The sequence below is a fragment of the Megalobrama amblycephala genome, linkage group LG2 (assembly GCF_018812025.1).
Source record: "Megalobrama amblycephala isolate DHTTF-2021 linkage group LG2, ASM1881202v1, whole genome shotgun sequence".
Classification (NCBI taxonomy): domain Eukaryota; kingdom Metazoa; phylum Chordata; class Actinopteri; order Cypriniformes; family Xenocyprididae; genus Megalobrama; species Megalobrama amblycephala.
In genome coordinates, this window is record NC_063045.1 from 25,484,689 (window position 1) to 25,505,014 (window position 20,326).

At 33.6% G+C, this 20,326-nt stretch overlaps 1 protein-coding gene across 1 annotated transcript in view; it reads left to right on the forward strand.

Moving 5' to 3' along the window:
- Positions 1-20,326, forward strand: part of mgat5 (alpha-1,6-mannosylglycoprotein 6-beta-N-acetylglucosaminyltransferase) — an 81,946-nt gene that overhangs the window by 57,645 nt on the left and 3,975 nt on the right. The window contains exons 11-14 of the mRNA XM_048168102.1: positions 6,487-6,620; positions 11,710-11,859; positions 15,585-15,731; positions 15,824-15,940. Coding sequence (XP_048024059.1) covers positions 6,487-6,620; positions 11,710-11,859; positions 15,585-15,731; positions 15,824-15,940 — 548 coding nt within the window. The remainder of the gene's footprint in view (positions 1-6,486; positions 6,621-11,709; positions 11,860-15,584; positions 15,732-15,823; positions 15,941-20,326) is intronic.

The window sequence follows — 20,326 nt, forward strand, 5'->3', positions numbered from 1 at the left end:
GTGGGGGGTAATTGAGAATAAATGGGGGAAAGTCACGTGAGAGGAGGCAATGTCTCCATCGCGCTATGATTGGATGTAATTGGTTATGATTGGATATGATTGGTTTGTGAGATAAATCCCGCCTCTTGTTGACATGCACCACTGCATCAGACCAAAAGAGGAAGAGGATTGTTTAATTCAATGTTGAATTTCATAAGATAGATCATAGCTGGAAGTGAGAGTACTTCCCAGATACGCAAATTGTTCACCTTTTATATTTATTATAATTATTTGAATGCATATACACAGTATACAGTGCCCTCCACAAATATTGGCATACTTGGTAAATATGAGCAAAGGTGGCTGTGAAAAAAAATCTGCATTGTTTATCTTTTTGATCTTTCATTCAAAAAATTCAAAAAATTCTAACATTTCATGGAAGGAAAAGAATTGAAAATGGGGGGAAAAGCTCATTATGAAATAAATGTTTTTCTCCAATACATGTTTGCCACAATTATTGGCATCCCTAGAAATTCTTCTGCATAAAATATCTCTGAAGTATATTCCCATTCACATTTACATTTTTTAGCACACCAGGGTGACTAGGAGCATGAAATTGTGCAGCCATGACTTCCTGTTCCACAGGAATATAAACATGAGGAAACACAAAGGCCAAATTCCCGTAATCATTCATCATAATGAGAAAAAACAAATGATATAGTTCTGATATGCAGCAAAAAATCGTTGAGCTTCACAAAATAGAAAATGGGTATAAGAAAAAAGCTAACGCATTGAAAATCCCCATTTCCACCATCAAGGCATTAAGAAGTTTCAATCAACTAAAGATGTTACAAATCTGCCTGGAAGAGGATGTGTGTCTAAATCGTCCTAATGTGCGGTGAGGAGGAAAGTTTGAGTGGCCAAAGACTCCCCAAGGATCACAGCTGGAGAATTGCAGAGATTAGTTGAGTCTTGAGTCTCCAGAAAGCCTAAAAAAAATTACCAAACAGCACCTACATCCCCACAACTTGTTCGGAAGGGTTTCAAGAAAAATCCTTCTTTGCACATCCAAAAACAAACTCCAGCATATTCAGTTGTCAGACAAGGCTGGAACTTCAAATGGGACCGGCTTCTATGGTCAGATGAAACTAAAAAAAATAGCTTTTTGGCAGCAAACCCACCAGATGGGTTTGGTGCACACATGGATAAAAAGTACCCCATGCCCACGGTTAAATATACTGCTGGATCTTTAATGCTGTGAGCCTATTTTTCTGCTGGAGGTCCTGGACATCTTGTTCAGATACATGGCATCATGGATTCTATCAAATGCTAACAGATAAAAAAATCAAAACCTGACCTCTTCCGCTAGAAATCCAATAATGGGCTGTGGTTGGATCGCCCATCAGGACAATGATCCAAAACAAACATCAAAACCAACACAAAAATGTGTCACTGAGCACGAAATGAAGCTTCTGCCATGGTCTTCCCAGCTCTCTGACCTGAAACCTAAAGAAAATGAGTGGAGTGAACTGAAGAGAAGAAGCACCAACATGGAGCTGGGAATCTGAAGGATCTGGAGAGATTCTGTATGGAGGAATGGTCTCTGATCTCTCCTCAGGTGTTCTCCAGACTCATCAGGCATTATAGAAGACGACTCGGAGCTATTATCTTGGGAAAAGGACATTGCAATAATTGGGTGCCAATAATTGTGGCCAACATGAACTAGAGAAAAACATTTATTTCATAATGAGCTTTTCCACCCATTTTCAATTGTTTTACGTGAATGAAAGGTTAGAATTTTGTGAATTTTTTTGAATGAAAGATCAAAAAGATAAACAATGCAGATTTATTTTCACAGCCACCTTTGCTCATATATACTAAGGGTGCCAATATTTATGGAGGACACTGTATATATGTGTAGTTATTTATAATAAATATAATTATTTTAATGTGAAAATATGTTATGTAAGTTTAATTCATTTTTATTTATATTTAATTCATTTTTATATATATATAAAAACCCCAACACACTTATTTTGTCCTGAGATCATTTTGTTCTGTAATTTTTATATAAGAACAAAGCTTTGGCTTTCAGAAACTAATCCACACTCAAACTAAGCACATTAGTGTATGAAACTCATCAGGATAAGATGTCTATCTCCGATTAAAGCCGCTGCAGTGACTGGAGAATTACTGTGTGTGTGTATTTTGAAATATGCTGAGGTTTTGTTTTTTTTTCCACTCCTATACTTCCACTACTAGACTTAATAAACTCTCTCTCACACACACAAACTCCCCGCATTCCTAGGTATTACTGACAACATCTTCATGACGCCGCCTGCAAACCGTGTAATGTGTCTCTTCAGCATTTCTGTGTGTTGTTGCTGCTTGTTTTGAAACGGTCTTCTGAAGGACGTAGGTGCTTGTTTGTAAGGTCTAGACTTGTATTTCACAATTAAATCACAAACCTTCCTCTTTTTTTATCGTTCAGAACAGATCTTGTATGTGCAGAATTACAAAAAGAATGTTGTTCAAGCCGATAACTGTGATTGCTGTGATTGACAGGTGACATTAGAGTGTATGTGTGTGCATTTTCTCTTACAAATCTGCGCTATTTACAGTAACTATAGCGAGGAGGAGAGAAAGAGGCCTGTGTTCCATTTAAACTCCATTTATGGTTTCTGCAAAATTGCGCAAATTGCATTATGGGCCGCCTGGGTTCTGAATTTCATCCTGCACTCTCATTGGAATTGACGGGTAACCGTGACAACACACTACAGCTGCTCCCACAGGCAATAACCACACACACTCACTCACTCTAAGCCTCGCGTTTGAGGTGTGTGTGCATGTGTGTGTTTAAATAAGAATTCTTAATCTCAGGATTGAATTTTTCGGACAGATGGCATTCAGGTGTTTCTCTGCCAAGCCTCGTTGCCTTGGCGACCTCTTGGACTACCGTTGTCGTGGTAACAACTCCTCGCTTGGCAACGTGGACACCCACACGGATCTTTCTCGTACACAATTAATCTGAACATCTTTCCTTCAGGCACTACAGTCCTGATGTTCAGTGCTAGATAATAGATGTTCTTGTTTTGGAAAGAAAAAATGCAAACACTTTCCTTTTGTTAATGTATAATATAATAAACAGTGAGCTGTACATTTGTTACAGTATTTAATAATCGTTGCTAATGTCCGCTAATAAAAATACAGCTGATCATTGTTAGTTCATGTTATTTCAGGTCCATTAAATAATATTTTTGACTTTAATAATGAATTAGTAAATGCCGAAATTAACATTTATTAAGATTAATACATGCATTAGAAGTATTTTTCATTGTTCGTTCATGTTAACTAATGTAGTTAACTAATGTTAACAAATGGAACAAGTGAAAATTGTTACCGAAATAATACTTCAGTATTTAATAAAACTTTATTCTTTTTCGTTTTGTTAATAATTTATTTTATTTTTCATGTCAGTTTCTTTATAAAACATGCTTTAAATCTTCACCATCTGATATCTTGCCCAAACTTGACATTTGTAAAAAAAACAAAAAAGTGTGACCCCGTGCTGGCAAAATGAGGGCAAATTTGAGTTGTTATTTTCACAATCTCTATTAAAAAATCTTCAAAATAATGTTTGATTTGTTGGAATTCGACAAAAATTGACTGAGCTACACCTGTTTGAAGTCAATAGTCAGAAAAGCCAATTTTGTGAAAAATCAAGTTAGTTTTCTGAAAGTTCCAAAACAAAATCACCAGCAACCAAACCTTAAAATCCCTGGTAATACCACCAAACCAAGTGAAAACCCATATCAACATTTTTTCAATGATTCCACAATTGTTTGATTAATATTAATGAAACAGACAGCCTATATATTAAGATATAGGCTATATTAATAATATAATGTTAAACATCAGATGTTTTTCTCCAACAGTTAACCAAACATTCACTTAAGATATAACAGATAATGTTTGCGTGAATATATGTGTGTATATCACGATCTCGGTGTCTTTGTGCGCGCGCTTCTGATCTGTCAGTCAGCGCGAGTAAGATTGTTTTGTTCAGCATGAGTTTGAAAATCAAATTTCATTGGTTCAGACTCAGACCATCGCGAATTCCCTATGAATATTCACAAAGTTGGAATGCTGCGTTTTACAACAATACCAAACTTGTGCTGAGGGGAAGCGGCAGTCGTCCAAAAGTAAGCAGAGAAAAATGGCATTTTTCATGGTCAAAGGAAGGGTACTCCTCTCAGAAAACATACAAATAAAGATGCTTTTAGATGTTTAAAGGTGCAGTAAGTAGTATTTGAACTACGCTGTTGGACAACAAACACACCCCTATCTTCATTGCTCCGCCTCCAAAACTCACACTCCAATTCTAACCACCCTGCAAAAAATGAACATACAGTACACACGAGTAAATACAAAGTGTTTGTTGTTAGTCGCAAACAGCACAGCAGCTCCAGACAATCAAAACCCAGTGTTACTTACATGATAAGCGGGATCAAAGCAGTTTTCAGGCCTTCCCTCTTAGCTCTCTCCAGAGCTGGAAAGCTTTTCTAATATAACTGGGTCCTAAAGCACTTGCCCAGGCATAAACCTTCATCCCAGTGATATTCTTTTGAGCTGTTTTATATTGTGTCCCATTTCTTGTTCTGCAGTTTTTTTTTTTCTTCTTTTTTCTTATTTTCAAATCTCCCTCTTGCTCGTTCTCTCTCCTCAACCGTCATGCGCCCCCTAATGCTGATTGGTTAGACGTTTGTTTTGGACTAGGCCCGACTTCCAAACAGTGGATTTGAAATATCACTGAGTCCCCTTTAATTGCTATTTGGAGCATTGTGTTCGCTAGACAGGGCTTAATGAACTAATTTTTGTAAAAACCTTAATTTCAACCAGAATTTACATTTTTCACTTGTTTTGCCTGTAGCTCGAAATTAGCCAGTGCACATTCCGACTCATTTTGCCAGCACGAGTCACAAATGTAATTTTTCATTTTAAATCAAGTTTAATTATATAATTGACTTGCCTTAAAGGTGCTAAAGAGGATGTTTTGCTCTTATACATTTTTGCAATATTACTTGAAACTGTCTTTACTAACTGATAAAAGACTATTTATTAGGTGCACTGAAAGGAATAATATTAATATACATCATCTGTGCACGAGGTAGGGCCTTAAAAACATCAGCCTATCGTGTACGCGATCATTGCGTAAACGATTGGCCCTCTGGCTTGTCAATCACTGCCATGACGTTCCTTGTGAGAGACGAGCGTGGCTGCGCGCTCCAGTAACTTTCCACACTCCACAGGCGCCGCATGCAATGTTTTTGTCAGGAGACAGGAGTAACAACTGCAGATTATGAGTTACCTGCGGTGAGTCCGACATAATGAATCCACTAACACGACACAGCGAATGCCGGTGGTAAACACTTGTGTTCCAATACTCGTGCGCGAGTTTTGGGAGGCGTTCCCTCAATTCTTACACATGCGCTCATTTCAAAAACTCAGTAACAGTCTTTGGTTTCTCAGTCGACGAAAAGATCCTCTTTAGCACCTTTAAGGTGTGAGTTTGTTTATTTGCTATTTTAATACATTCATATTCATATTTACAAAGAGTTATTTGTTCTTGCTTTAAAAATTAGCCATAATCAATCATGTCAGCACTCAGAATAGATTTAGCATGTTGTTGAATTTGGACATTTTAATGTATTAGGTCTTGTTGGACTAAATCTGCTCCACTGCTGCTGTTGATTATTGCTGCAGATCTAGGCAGGTGGAGCTGGGGGAGGTGGAGGGGTTCAGAGGAAATCTTAAATCTGGCTTACAGCAAACAATGAACCAGACTATTTAAATGTTAAGCAAGCAATCTCATTGGCCAATCAGCTTGTGCCATGTGATAATGATGTGATTGCTTGCGGATTTTAAAGGACCTATCAGCCTGCGCCCTCTAGAGTTTCATGACTGAACTAGATAATTAATATGCAAGGGATAAAGTACAGTCATCTGGTCTTATATCATCTTGAATGGGTTTATTTTATGATAATGACCATCTAACTGTGAATTTCTCTGCTTGTTGCAAGAGTATGCAAGCAAATAAATAAATGTACATAAAATATTGATTTGAGTTTATTTTTTATGTGGGGAAGTGTGTATTATAATGCATATTGTTTTTATTCCACTTCCTCTTACATCTCTATATGACTATTTCTAATGGTGGGTTTCTTAAAGGGATAGTTCACCCAAAAAATCAAAAATCTGTCATCATTTAGTCACTGTCAGGTTGACAAAAGAAGATATTTTGAAGAATGTAGGTAACCAGACAGTTGACCGTAGTCATTCTTCAAAATATCTTCTTTTTATGTTCAACATAAGAAAGAAACTCATACAGGTTTGGAACAACTTGAGGGTGAGTAAATGATGACAGAATTTTCATTGTTGGGTGAACTAACCCTTCAAGTTTATATTGATTGGCTTGATTTCTGATTGGTTGTTCTGTTTACCCTGCAGCTCACACTCCAGATAACAGCTTCCTGGGCTTTGTGGTGGAACAGCACCTGAACGCCAGTGACGTCAAGCACATCGACGACATCAAACGACAAAACCAGTCGCTAGTTTATGGCAAGGTGGACAACTTCTGGAAGGTGAGTTCTTAGTCAAACAACAGTCACATCCAACGTTTTTTGGCTGTTTACATGTGAAACTCTGTTGTGTTTATATGCCAAATTGCTTTGCCACGTTTTCCGACTTTGCACGCCAGCAAAAGTGTTTTCAATTCGACGACGATGACTTCAACGTTTCCCCTTCGCAAGGTCAAGGCCGGTTCCGCTTCTAAGATGTTCCTGCAGAGACGGTTTCGCTGCCCATCTGGATGGTGTGATGAGAGAGACAGAGAGCGCACATGAAAAACGAATCCCTCTGTATGCTCTCACAGTTCTGGACATTTAATCCCACACACTTCTCCCAGAAGGGACCTTATTTTGAATTCTCAATCCATTTCTACAATGCCCGTCAGGGAAAGTTTTCACGTTTTTTGGCATGCAACGTGGAATGTAGAGTCATATTATGGAAGGAAGTTTCCACATGAAATTTGCCATTACACAGATATTAGTTAATCACAATGGAGCTAATTTACATATCTTAAAGGTACAGTAACAAAAAAACAGCTTGTTTAATTCTAAGGGTCAGCAAAAGGTTGCAAAAAATAGATGCATTTACAGCGACGGTGCATTCACAATTAACCTCAGGAAAACTTTTTGCATTTTTCCCATACAACGCTGTATGAATCCTCATATTACATATAGTTTTCCAATACACTGATGTTAGCTAATCACAAAATAGCTGATTTACATATCTTAAAGGTAAAGTAACAAAAAAACAGCCTGTTTAATTGCAAGGGTCAGCAAGAGTCTGCGAAAGATGGATGCGTTTATGACACCATGGCATTCACAATTAACCTCAGGTAAAGTTTTCATGTTTTTCCATAAAATGTGGTATGAAAAGAGTCATATTACACATAATAACAAGTTTTTTTTTCATGCTCTCATTGACATGAAACGAAAGTTTGCCAGTACACAGACATTAGCTAATCGCACAAAAGCTCATTTATAGATCTTAAAGATAAAGTAACTAAAAATAGGTTCTGCAAAAAGTTGCGAAAGATTGATGAATTTACAGTAGCTATGTTTCCATTCACATATTTTGGTTTACCAGATGGAAATGCCAAGATGCGCATAAATTTAAAAAAAATGTGTATAAAGAATGTATCCTCTCAGTCGAAATGGATCTTTCTTTTTTTTTTATCTGATAAGAAGACGTGCATAAACTTCAATGGAAACACGTTTACCGGATAATTCTTCAATGCACAACAAAATCTCACATGACTTGGATTGGATAACTGGATAATCAGTGGACCGATTGCACAGCATCTCATATGTTTTTTTGATCATTCTTAAAAAGCCTAAGCCAAAGTCTATCATCAAATTGGTTTGGTACTGTATAATGACCGCCCAGAACTGTCTTAAACCCGGGATACACGGCATGATTTTTGGCTGTCCCAGACGAAAGACTGCCATCGTGAAACGATGGGATCGTGGCTCTTAATCAATGGTCCTATGTCATACAGTGAGAGAGGTTCAAAGACGGCCGGTTTCCCGGTCTTGCGATAAAAGATAGCCTACGATAATTTTCTGGCAGTGTCAGAAATTCAGCACGATCATCTCACAGTCTGTTTGCTGCTGCGACCTACGTCTACTGACCAGCCAATAAAAATGCGACATGAAATCAACTTGACATGGCGCTAAAACTTAAAACTGCTTACCTCAAGCTCTTTTCCCTTCTTCCTTTGCCGTTTCCTTTTTTTTTCAGCACACATAGAAACTGCAACTGTGATTCAACATGGTCTTTTTGTTTACCTCTAGTGCATACTGATGACATTTTATTCTTCTATAGACACTTGCATCGTAGCCTACGAATCAATAGGTTCCATCATCGTACAGCCTACATGCATGTCGTACCCAAGTTTAGTAGATCCATGTCGCACAATGTGATTTGTAATGATCTTATAGGATTGCTAAAATCGTGCAGTGTATCTCGGGCATTACACAATTGCGTTCCCAAACACCAGGCATCTGCCTCCGAATGCAAGGTAACCTGAAAGTGTTTAAGTTTTGTCTGTGCGCTCTGAGGCGCAAGTCATTTATGATGGAGAAAAAAAAGAGCCAGTTTCTTCTCTGATTGCAGCAACTTTTTATTACAGTTATTTTGTGCCAATTTTCTCAGGAAGTGACGATTTTGTTCTCTTGAACACATGGGATGAAAACGGAGCTCTATTCGCAAATGTTTCATGCAATATTCCAATTTTGTGCACAAGTTAAATCCGCAAATTTGGATGGAAACGTAGCTAAAGACAATGAATTTGCATTTAACCTCAGGAAAGATTTTGCATATTTGGCATACAATGTGGTATGAAAGGGTCATATTACAATACGGATAACAAGATATATTTTCTTTCTCTCGTGGACATGAAATGAAGACTTTAGCTAATTGCAACAATGCTCAGTTACATATCTTAAAGGTACAGTATCAAAAAAATCTTATGTTAAATTCAAAGGGTCAGAAAGGGGATGGAGGCATTTACAGTGATGGTGCATTCGCATTTAACCTCATGCAATTTCACTGATGCCGTTCTTCACCCAGCGAGAGAAAGGAGAGAAAGGCTCCTGTTATTGCACAGCCTCTCAAGTACTGGTTTCCATGGAAACAAACTTGAGCATAGACCCTGAATCAGGGAATGTGTGTGTGTGTGTGTGTGTGTGTGTGTGTGTGTGTGTGTGTGTGTGTGTGTGTGTGTGTGTGTGTGTGTGTGTGTGTGTGTGTGTGTGTGTGTGTGTGTATGTCGTCTAGAGATCAGAGGATATGTGTATAGGCTTTTGAAATGCAAATAAAGTCTTGGCTGTCTTTACACACACACAAATACATTCATAGCATTATTACTACAAGTTCACATGTATTGCATCTATATGCATTTATTTTCTCTCAAACACAGATGTTAACGGTGTTTAAGTATGTTAACGGCTTGCATTTGAGATGAAAACTTGGTGCACTACATGAATTAAACACCTGAACAATGCACATTTAACACTTTGTAGTTCCCGATCTCTTTGTCAGTATCTCTTTGTCAGTAACACAGTGTTTGCATGCTGTCTTGGCATTTCCTGTTCATAGCTCCCATGATCTTATCGTTGCATGTGTGTTAGTCGATGAAAGAAGGAATTAATTGATTAAACAAGGAGATCATTGATAATCTGTTTGGTAGTTTGTGTTCTGATAACTCAGACATGAATCCAGCTAAACAATGAGACTAAAGAATAGAATTTGAAAATACAGATTTTTCATGTAATTGATTTTTTTTTTAATTAATTAATTATTAGTAGTAGTATTTTATGTATTCAAATGATTTATTCCCAAATCTATCTATTTTTAAATAATACTTTTTAATATTTCATATTTTTGGTTCTAATTATGTATTTTTCATAATTTCAGTTATTACGTTGATTCGGGAACTACATTTATGTTTTATTCATTACTTAAATGTATGCCATTGATATATATATATATATATATATATATATATATATATATATATATATATATATATATATATATATATATATATATATATATATATATATAGCTCGCGCGCACGAGAATGGCTATATATATATATATATTAGGGCTGTCAATCGATTAAAAATTTGAATCTAATTAATTACATACTCTGTGATTAATTAATCTAAATTAATCGCATACATAATTTTTGTTGTGAAAGTATTAAATATTTAAATTCAAATGTATATATGTATGTGTGTGTGTATATATATATATATATATATATATATATATATATATATATATATATATATATATATATATATATATATATATATATATATATATATATATATATATATATTAGGTTTTTATTTATTTAATGATGATTATGGTTTATTTTGTTTTATAAATATTTTGTTGATAGTGTTTTCACTCTCATTTGTTCTTGCGACCTTGTGAAACACACACACACAAATCCAGTGGCTGTATTTCTGTTTCCACCCTCTCTGACAGGAAGTAGGCGTCTTTGTATTCTTTCAGCGTTTGTAAAGAAAAAGCTTCATTTTATCCTCTTGATCTCATGGTTTTCCCCCTAGAGTCCTTTTTGACTGTTCCTGTCTGCTTTAGCACTTCTGCTCAAGTGAAAAAAGTTCACATTGAGAGCTGAAAAAAAAAAAAAAACGCCTTTACGTGTGTGTGTTTTAAGCTTCCTGTGCTCTTTTTTTTTCGATGGCTGAGCCTGTGAAATCACAGTATCTGGTGACAGGATAACTCAGTATGATTCAGATCATCTGAATCAGTGAAGTGCAGGCAAAATATCCCTGCAGAAATCTTTATTTCATGGCTTCCAATAAGATTGTACAATATTACTATTAAAACTGATTTTCGCAACACATTTTACTTCTGTACTATGATTGAATTCAGAGTTTAAAAATATTTAGCCCCGCCTACAAGGTCTTGCTTACATCAGCAGAAAATAAAAAAAAATATATTTTATTTTTTTAAATTATACTTCATATTTTATTTATTGTTAATGATAATTTTAATGTTAGTTTATTTTATTATTGTTCTTATTATTATTATTGATTTTTTTATATATATAAAAGTTCAAAAATATTTAGCCCCACCCACATGATCTTGCTTACATCAGCAGAAAATTAAAAAAAATATATTTTATTTTTTTAAATTATACTTCATATTTTATATATTGTTAATGATAATTTTAATGTTAGTTTATTTTATTATTGTTCTTATTATTATTGATTTTTTTATATATATAAAAGTTCAAAAATATTTAGCCCCACCCACATGATCTTGCTTACATCAGCAGAAAAAAAAAAAAATTATTTTATTTTTTTAAATTATACTTCATATTTTATATATTGTTAATGATAATTTTAATGTTAGTTTATTTTATTATTGTTCTTATTATTATTGATTTTTTTATATATATAAAAGTTCAAAAATATTTAGCCCCACCCACATGATCTTGCTTACATCAGCAGAAAAGAAAAATAGTTTCAGTGTATTTAAACTGTGCACAACAAGACCATTTTAATTCCATTTTATCTACCAATGTTGCTCATTTCTCACATGTATGTGTCTTTATTTGTGTTTTAGGATAAAAAGAAATACCTGGACATCATTCATTCATACATGGAAGTGCACGGCACAGTCCACGGCACCAGTACGGTCCACCTGCCGGGTTACGTGAAGAACCACGGCATCCTCAGCGGACGCGACCTCCAATTCCTCCTGCGCGAGACCAAGGTTAGAAAATGTGAACAACAAACAAACTCCACGTTTTCACTAAACTAGACTGGTAGATTTGTATGTGGCATCTACTATTGTTTATTAGGACTTTCTACCTTGTGTTTGCAGCTCAGGTTGTATAGCTCAAGCACGTCCCACTTGTTGCTTGAAACTTGTGTGAAGGCTTCACTTCACTTGCATGGTGACATTCACCACTTTGTGGCCAGTGCCAGACATGAAGAGGATGTGCTTGTGCTTCTGTTTCTCTAAGTCTCTATCAGCTCTTTTTTTCCTCTGGCCTCAGCCCTTTTCCTCACTTTGAGGAGCTTGAATTTTAACTTTCCTCTTGTTCCTACTTCATATATCAAGTCCCAAAGAGAGCGAGGCCGCTTCATTTACATCCAGTGAACAGGGAGAGTGAACTCGTCTTCAGATTTACAAATAAGCAAAGTCACCCGGCAGCTCATCAGACATGCAAATGTTGGCTAACCTCGCCGACTGCTGCTTCTACCACATTAAAGAAGTCAAATTTCCGTCTTCCTCTGGCATGCTTTGAGCATGTTTTTTTTATATACCTCTCTGCTGCCTCCTGTTGGTAAACCATAGAAGTAAACCGTAAACCGTAAACATAAATCTTTTACACTTTTTTTTATACATAATAATCATAATAAATCAAAATTATAAATAACAATGATGATTTATATTGTTAATATATTATATTATAATTGTTGTTATTATAAAAAAGTGATTATATAACAATTGTAATGAGTATTTTATAATACATATAAATAATAGTAGTAATTTCATAATTAGTGTTTTAATATTAATAATATACATTATTATATTCTGTATATTTAATGTAACTTTTTATTATTATTGTTACTTTAGTATTATTATCAATCATTTTGATTAAATAACAATTTAGTTAGGAATTTATAATACAAATAAATAATTATAAAAATATTTGTTATAATTAGTTTTGTTAATATTAATTGTAATATTATATATAATAAACTTCATATTTTATATATTTATTGCTTTTTTGTTAGTTATTTTGTTATTATTATTTTAAGTAATTTAAATAAAACTTTTTTAGAATTAGTGTTTTATTCGTGTTAGTAGTAATAGCATACATTATTATTTAACATTACATTAGTATATATTTAATGTTAAATTTTGCAAATGAAGATAATTATGAATACTAAAGACTAACTGTAATTCTCCTAATTAGTGTTTTGTTCATATTAATAGTAATATCAAAGTTCATATTTTAAACTTTACTTTTTATTAATGTTGTTATTATTATTATTGATAATTTTGATAAGATAACAATTTAATACCACTTTAATAATAAAGTAATTAGTAATGTTCGTAATAAATTTTGTAATTAATTTTTAATATTAACAATAATGTTATATATTTCTTTGATCATTTTGATAACAAATTAATAAAGTATATAATTTGTAATTTTATATTACAAATAAATAAAATATTGTATTAAATAATTAAAATATTTGTTGTGTTTTATTAAGATTAAAAGTCATATTATACATTATTATTTTATATATTTAATGTTATTTTTGTTAGCTAATTCTGAATAACTGTAATTTTAGAAGTAAAACAGTATATTTACACTCCTTTTAAGCTCTTTTTTACGAAGTAAATGAGGTTAAACTAACGTTATTCATAAATGAAATGATTCCGTGAACGGTGCACGAGGGGTTAATTTGATTGGTTAACACAAGCGACTGAAGCGCGTGGTCATCTGTCCGCCGCAGCACAGATCAGCCATTGTCTGTCCGGTGAAGCGACACACTTCCACAAACACATTATTGTGAAAGTCTCGATGGGCCGCACTGCCTCTGCTCGCCACATGGAAACATTTGCTTAAGTCATCTAGCTGAATACAACACTATTGTACGGCGGCTTGAGAGTGGGATTGTGTATCAAAGAGAAGCCAGCGACCCGGCCTGAGAGAAAGATCTGAGGAGGACGTTATTCCACCTGTTCTCACTGTTGATTATTATTATTAGAGCTGGCGTTTTGAGGTTCTGATTAGTTTTACAGTGGTTGCTGCAATGCAGCTCTTCAAATGAGAGTTTATTGCTGGCAGATTTGCTTTGCCGCCACTGGCTCTGGGAATCAGCTGTCAAGTTTCCATCAATGGATCGTTTGTTTGATGTTTCCCTCTGCGAGCTTGTTTAAAGTATCCCAGAAGTCCCTGAATTCCCTCCCAAGAATCAACTTAATACATCTATCTGTCTAAAAACAGACCTGTTCATGCTGAGATGCTGAGAGTTATAGATGGAAATCAGGTCTTATTAATGAGAAAACCAAGCAACTTTGATTCGCTCAGACTTAAATTTCACCGTAAATACCACAAAATCACATTTACATCCTCAAGAGCGTGTAAATGTGTTTGTTAGTGGTGTTTGCTAATCTAGCATCACTATTATTATCGCTCATACTTGTGCTTATGGATTTTGTTTAAATCTGTGTTAAATTTAAGTATCAAAATTAATGTTCACACGAACATTAATGTTAAATCGTTTGAACAGAAACACATTGCACATGCTCAAAATCATTGTTTATTTAACACATACTGTAAAGACAATATCAATATATTAATTTTTTTTTTTACATTATGAATAAAAAATTGTATATTAATAATATAATAATAATTTAAAATAGGCTTGGTCTGCATTTCCTTATTCATTATCATATTTCAGTCCTCAGAAGTGGAAGTGAATTCTTTGTTGTGGCATTTAAATTCTATATATATAGATAGATATATATATATATATATATATATATATATATAGATAGATAGATAGATAGATAGATAGATAGATAGATATAGATATTAATTTTTTTTTTTTACATTATAAATACCTGTATATTAATCTAATAATATTAATGCTATATCAGTATGTTTAACAACATATTTAAATATTTTTGTTATTAATTAAATTGTATATTAATATAATTACAATAATAATAATAATAATAGTAATTTATAAGCTCGGGATGATGATTATTATTATTATTATTGATAAGAGTGATTATATAACAATTGAATAACTCTTTATTAATAAAGTAATTGGTAATTTGAAGTATATATATAGATAGATAGATAGATAGATAGATAGATAGATATAGATAAATATAGAGATATAGATAGATATAGATATATATAGATATTGATAGATATTAATTTATTTATTTTTTTACATTTATAAATACCTGTATATTAATCTAATAATATTAATGCTATATCAGTATGTTTAACAACATATTTAAATATTTTTGTTATTAATTAAATTGTATATTAATATAATTACAATAATAATAATAGTAATTTATAAGCTCGGGATGATGAAATTATATAACAATTTAATAACTCTTTATTAATAAAGTAATTGGTAATTTGAAGCATATATATATATATATATATATATATATATATATATATATATATATATATATATATATATATATATATACTCTATAGCTTATTAATTTTTTTAATCATTTTCATTGTATATTAATATGATTTTTTTTACATATTAAACTTACATATTAAACATCTCATAAATTACATGTTTCAGTTCTCAGAAGTCAAAGAATTATTTGATACTTTAATTTATGTGATATTTATTATATAATATAACAATGTTTTATCATACCGATAAGGTTTAAATGACTAGACTTCATTTGACTGCAATTCTCTGTTTCTTTTCCAGCTTTTTGTCGGGCTTTCCTTTCCTTACGAGGGCCCCGCCCCTCTGGAGGCCATAGCCAATGGCTGCGCTTTCCTGAACCCAAGGTTCGACCCGTCTAAAAGCAGCAAAAACACTGATTTCTTCAAGGGCAAACCCACGCTCAGAGAGGTACTTCATTCTTCTTCATTTATCATTATATTGCTGAGTCTTTACTGTTCCCCATTGGTCGAATCTGATGTCCGTTTGACCTTTGACCCCAGCTGACCTCCCAGCACCCCTATGCTGAGGTGTACATCGGACGGCCACACGTCTGGACTGTGAACATAGATGATCCTGCAGAGGTGGAGAACGCCATTAAAGCAATTCTCAGTCAGAAGGTACATCCACACACATACCGTCACTGGACAGTCTCTTGCACTTTCTGATTATCTTTGTCAAAAAATGCACAAACGGTCACAGATTAGGACCAATTCTTGCCAAAATCCAACATTCGACAGAGAATCACATCACGGGTACATTTAATATAGGCTTGAGCTCAATTTACACATTGATCATCACATAAAATACATGTTTTAGTCCTCATAAATAAAAGTACATTCTTTGTTACTTTTATTGTACATATAATATAATATAATCCAAAAATAATCATATTTATTATAAATATAAGGAATATAAAAAATGTCCAATTACTATTTTGTTTTACATTATGAATAATAAATTATGTATTAATATTGCAATAATTTAATATAGGCTTTAGCTACATGTACACATTGAATATCACATAAATACATGTTTTAGTCCCCAGAAATGAAAGTACATTCTTTTACTTTTATTTTACATAATATTTAATATAATAATCTTAAAAATAAAAATAAAAATCAATATATTCATATTTTGTTTTACATGATGAATAATAAAGTATATATTAATATAAAAACAAATTTGATATAGGCTTTTACATAATATTTAGCTAATATAATATAATGTATTATAATAGTATTATTAATAATAATATAAGGAATAAAACAGATATATTGATTTTGTTTTACATTTAGTAATAAATTATGTATTCATAAATAATGTTCATATAAATTTTTTTAAGTAATATTATATAATATCTATAAATCATGTTTATCATAAATATAAGGAATTTTAAGTGTCAAAATATTACTTTAAATATTGTTTACTTCATTTGAGCCATTTTCTCAATGAGGACACTTTTTAAAGGAGTTTTTGTCAATTATGTGGACATTTTTCAGCAAATTTGTCCTGTAAGTATGGCCAGGTTCAGGGATGGGCAGTATTTATGATACATGTATTTCAAATACAAAATAGTATTTTATAATTAGTATTTGATAGGGTTGATGCAAATGGCTTTGTATTTTGTATCAAAATACTTTAGTGTTTTGTATTTTTGTATTTTTAAAATACTGTAAAATAGTAATTTGTAAGAAGTCTACATGATGACATCATAAAATTGCGGCCTCTGATTGGTGCCTATAGACCAATTTGGTGTTTGCAAACAGCGATGACGTTTTTTTTTATGGGCGGAGCCTACCTGGTTGCAGAAAATGACAGTTGAGCAGTAGCAGTCTATGGAAGCCACGAAATAAAAGAATAAAAAAAAGTTAATTTCGAGTTTATGTCTCAGAATTCTGACTTTTATTTCTCGCAAACCTGAGTTTATATCTCACATTTCTTACAAAGAAAAACAGAATTGTGATATATAGCCTACTCGTTATCCTGTCTTTTCTGAATTGCAATTTATCCCGCAATTCTGACTTTTTTCCCCTCAGAATTGTAAAATAAACTCACAATTGCGAGTTATAATGGCCGAACTGGGAGTCATAAACACGCAAATGCAAGAAAAAAAGTCAGAATTGTGAAATAAAAATTTTATAGACTATGTTTAAAAGTTATCTATGTAAAATGTTATAGGTTTAAATATTATTTCATGCTGTAACTTCTATGTATGTATGTCCTCTGAACTGCATATGTGAATATTATGTAGACTTACTGTTTACTTCAAATTCCTGCTTTAATAGTAGATTAATCCTTGCAGGTGTCATCAGTCCAGTCTGTGAAACGTCTCAGTTTAGCTTCAAAGGACGTTTTCAACGATGGTTTTCTTTAAAAATGAAGACTATATTTTTTGCATTCCGATTCCAACATCCAGAGGCACAACAAAACGTTTTTCTCTTATTCTGTGGATTTTGCACATTTTCCTCCAATTGCTACCGCTATTTTTCTGCAACCACTATGCGCGCGCAGCTGCAAGTGACGTAATTGTGACATCTGCTCCAAAGAGGTCTATACTCAATAGTTTGCTGAGACTTGCGATCAGAACAGAAAATTGATCCATGTGGAAGAAGGTGGTCAAGAAACGTGCAGGCTGACAGCTTTCCATCAATTTTTAGCATGAACTGCTATAAATTTTAACAGTTCGTGTTAAGTTTTGGTGTTCATTTTGGTAGCCTAGGCTAAATAGTATACCAGTTTACATAATGTTCTTGAAAACATTACCGAGCAGTAGCCCCCTATGTTTATGATTAACAATCAAATGATTAATTGGTTAAAAACTAGTTGCTATGAATACAGGTGCCATCAGTTGTCTTCTTATAAATGAGTTGTTGTCATTGAGTCAGTGTTGCTGATGCAAAGTAGGCCCTTTGTTACCAAACACCAAGTAACTAAATTAGGATACATATATTAGGAGTCATTTGCAAACATTATACTGTTGGTTACTTTAAAACTAACCTTCATCTGGGAGATCACAGGGATATATGAATATTTGATCTGTTAAAGCCACAATATGTAAATGTTTGCCTCTAAAGATCGCTAATTCAAAAAGGCGAAGCACGTTGACACCTTTATTTCACGTAACGATGGGATGTATTGTCTTCACGTCTACAGCCGGTGGAAAAGAATCGGATGGGACTCAGACAGGAATCATGTTCATGGATGAGATTATTAACGTTACATTAAGCAGAGCAGTAACGAGCCCACTGGAGCGATTACTAACGAGAGACGAGTGCGACACACGGCTCGACAGCAGCAGATCTTTTATTATGCCACAGTCGCTGCTTCCGCTTCTTTTGGTCATGTGCACGTAGGGTAAAGCAGCGCTGCTTATCATATTAGATGCATTTGTGTGTTGAAAGTTGGTATAGTGCTGCTCTGTGCTCAGCGGCTACTATGAGACACTTGTTGCACACTGCAGTAAGCTAGATCGATATTAGTCATGGTAAAACATGGTACTCAAGACAAATCAAGAAAATGAGATTGAAACAAAAAGACTTAGGGCCAGATTCACTAACAGCTTGTGCCAGCGCACAAAAAACTAGTGTTGGGATTTACTAAAGACACGCAGTGTAAAATTAACGCTGAAAACGCGTGGACTGAGTTGTGTTTGCGGCTGACCTTATTACATATGCATTTTTAGGAGTTTCCCTTTCAGATGCAAAATTTATGGGAGGAGAGTATTTAAATGAATCACACAATGCGATTTACTAATGTTTGCGCTAGTCAATTTACTGGTATTTACACCATTATTTAACGCGCTAAAAAGCATGTCTGAACCCATTTTGTGACATGGTTGCAATTGTTGCTGTTAGGAGGAGACACCGCAGAGAACAGAGAGCACATGATAGAAGGATTATTAATTTCTTTGAAATTCCAGAGTAAGACCTTATCCAAACATATCATTTGCCTATATCTATAGGGCATCGTGGCTTGGCAAACTATATTATACAGTGTATGTGTATGTGTTTGTCAGATTACATGTTAAGTTGCGCCTGTGTTGACCCACACCTGATGAGAACATCAGCATCAGGATTCAGCTCTGTTTATTTACGACCCAACTCTAATTTGCACTGCTCTTGGCAGATAGTCATTATGTAAATGATCTGACTGTGTCTGTGTTCTTTAATTTGCATGTCAGCAGATCATGTGCAAAACTTGCCACTCCCATCAACACGTTTGTGGAATTGTGCTCTCACGCTATTTTTTCCCGTTTAGTAAATCTGGCCCTTAATGTGTTAAGCGATATAACATGATGAGTTTTCTGTCGATGAATGTATCCAAACAGTTGCTCCCCTGTCTGATAAAACTCATAATATTATGTACTAAAGTGTCTTTGATGTTTCCATGGTTTTTCGACAAAATAAAATGGGAAATCGAGGGTAATGATGTCATTGATAGGTGACAAACGGACACGGTGTGTGTCATGGTTAAAATTGCTTATTTCTCTGGATTTAGAATTTCTTGGAAACATTTGGGATAATGTAAGTACACAAGTCAACAAAAAATATAACATTGTTTTAGTGTTTTTTGAATATTTTAATCTAAAAATCCTACATATTTGTGCCTTTAACTGGATGCATATGTCAGATTTATTGCATGACTCGGGCAAAGAAAAGCTGTTGCTATCAAACATTGTTTACTTGATAAAGTCAGTGTAATGATGAAGGGATGGATCAAATGGGCCAACTGATGGAAGGTTTGCGAAGAAATTTCATGCTCCCTTGTAAAAGTATTTTGTAGTATTTTCAAAATAGTTTATTTTGATACATGGTGTGGCTGCTGTATTTTGTATTTAATTTTGATACATTTAAAATGAACGTATTTTTGGTATTTTATTTTAAAATACATTTTGATGTATTTTTGCCCATCCCTGGCCAGGTTACAAATGTACGTACACACATTGTAGTATTTTTTTTAAGCATAATTTACTTTATACGTTAATTATTTTTACTGTTCAGGAG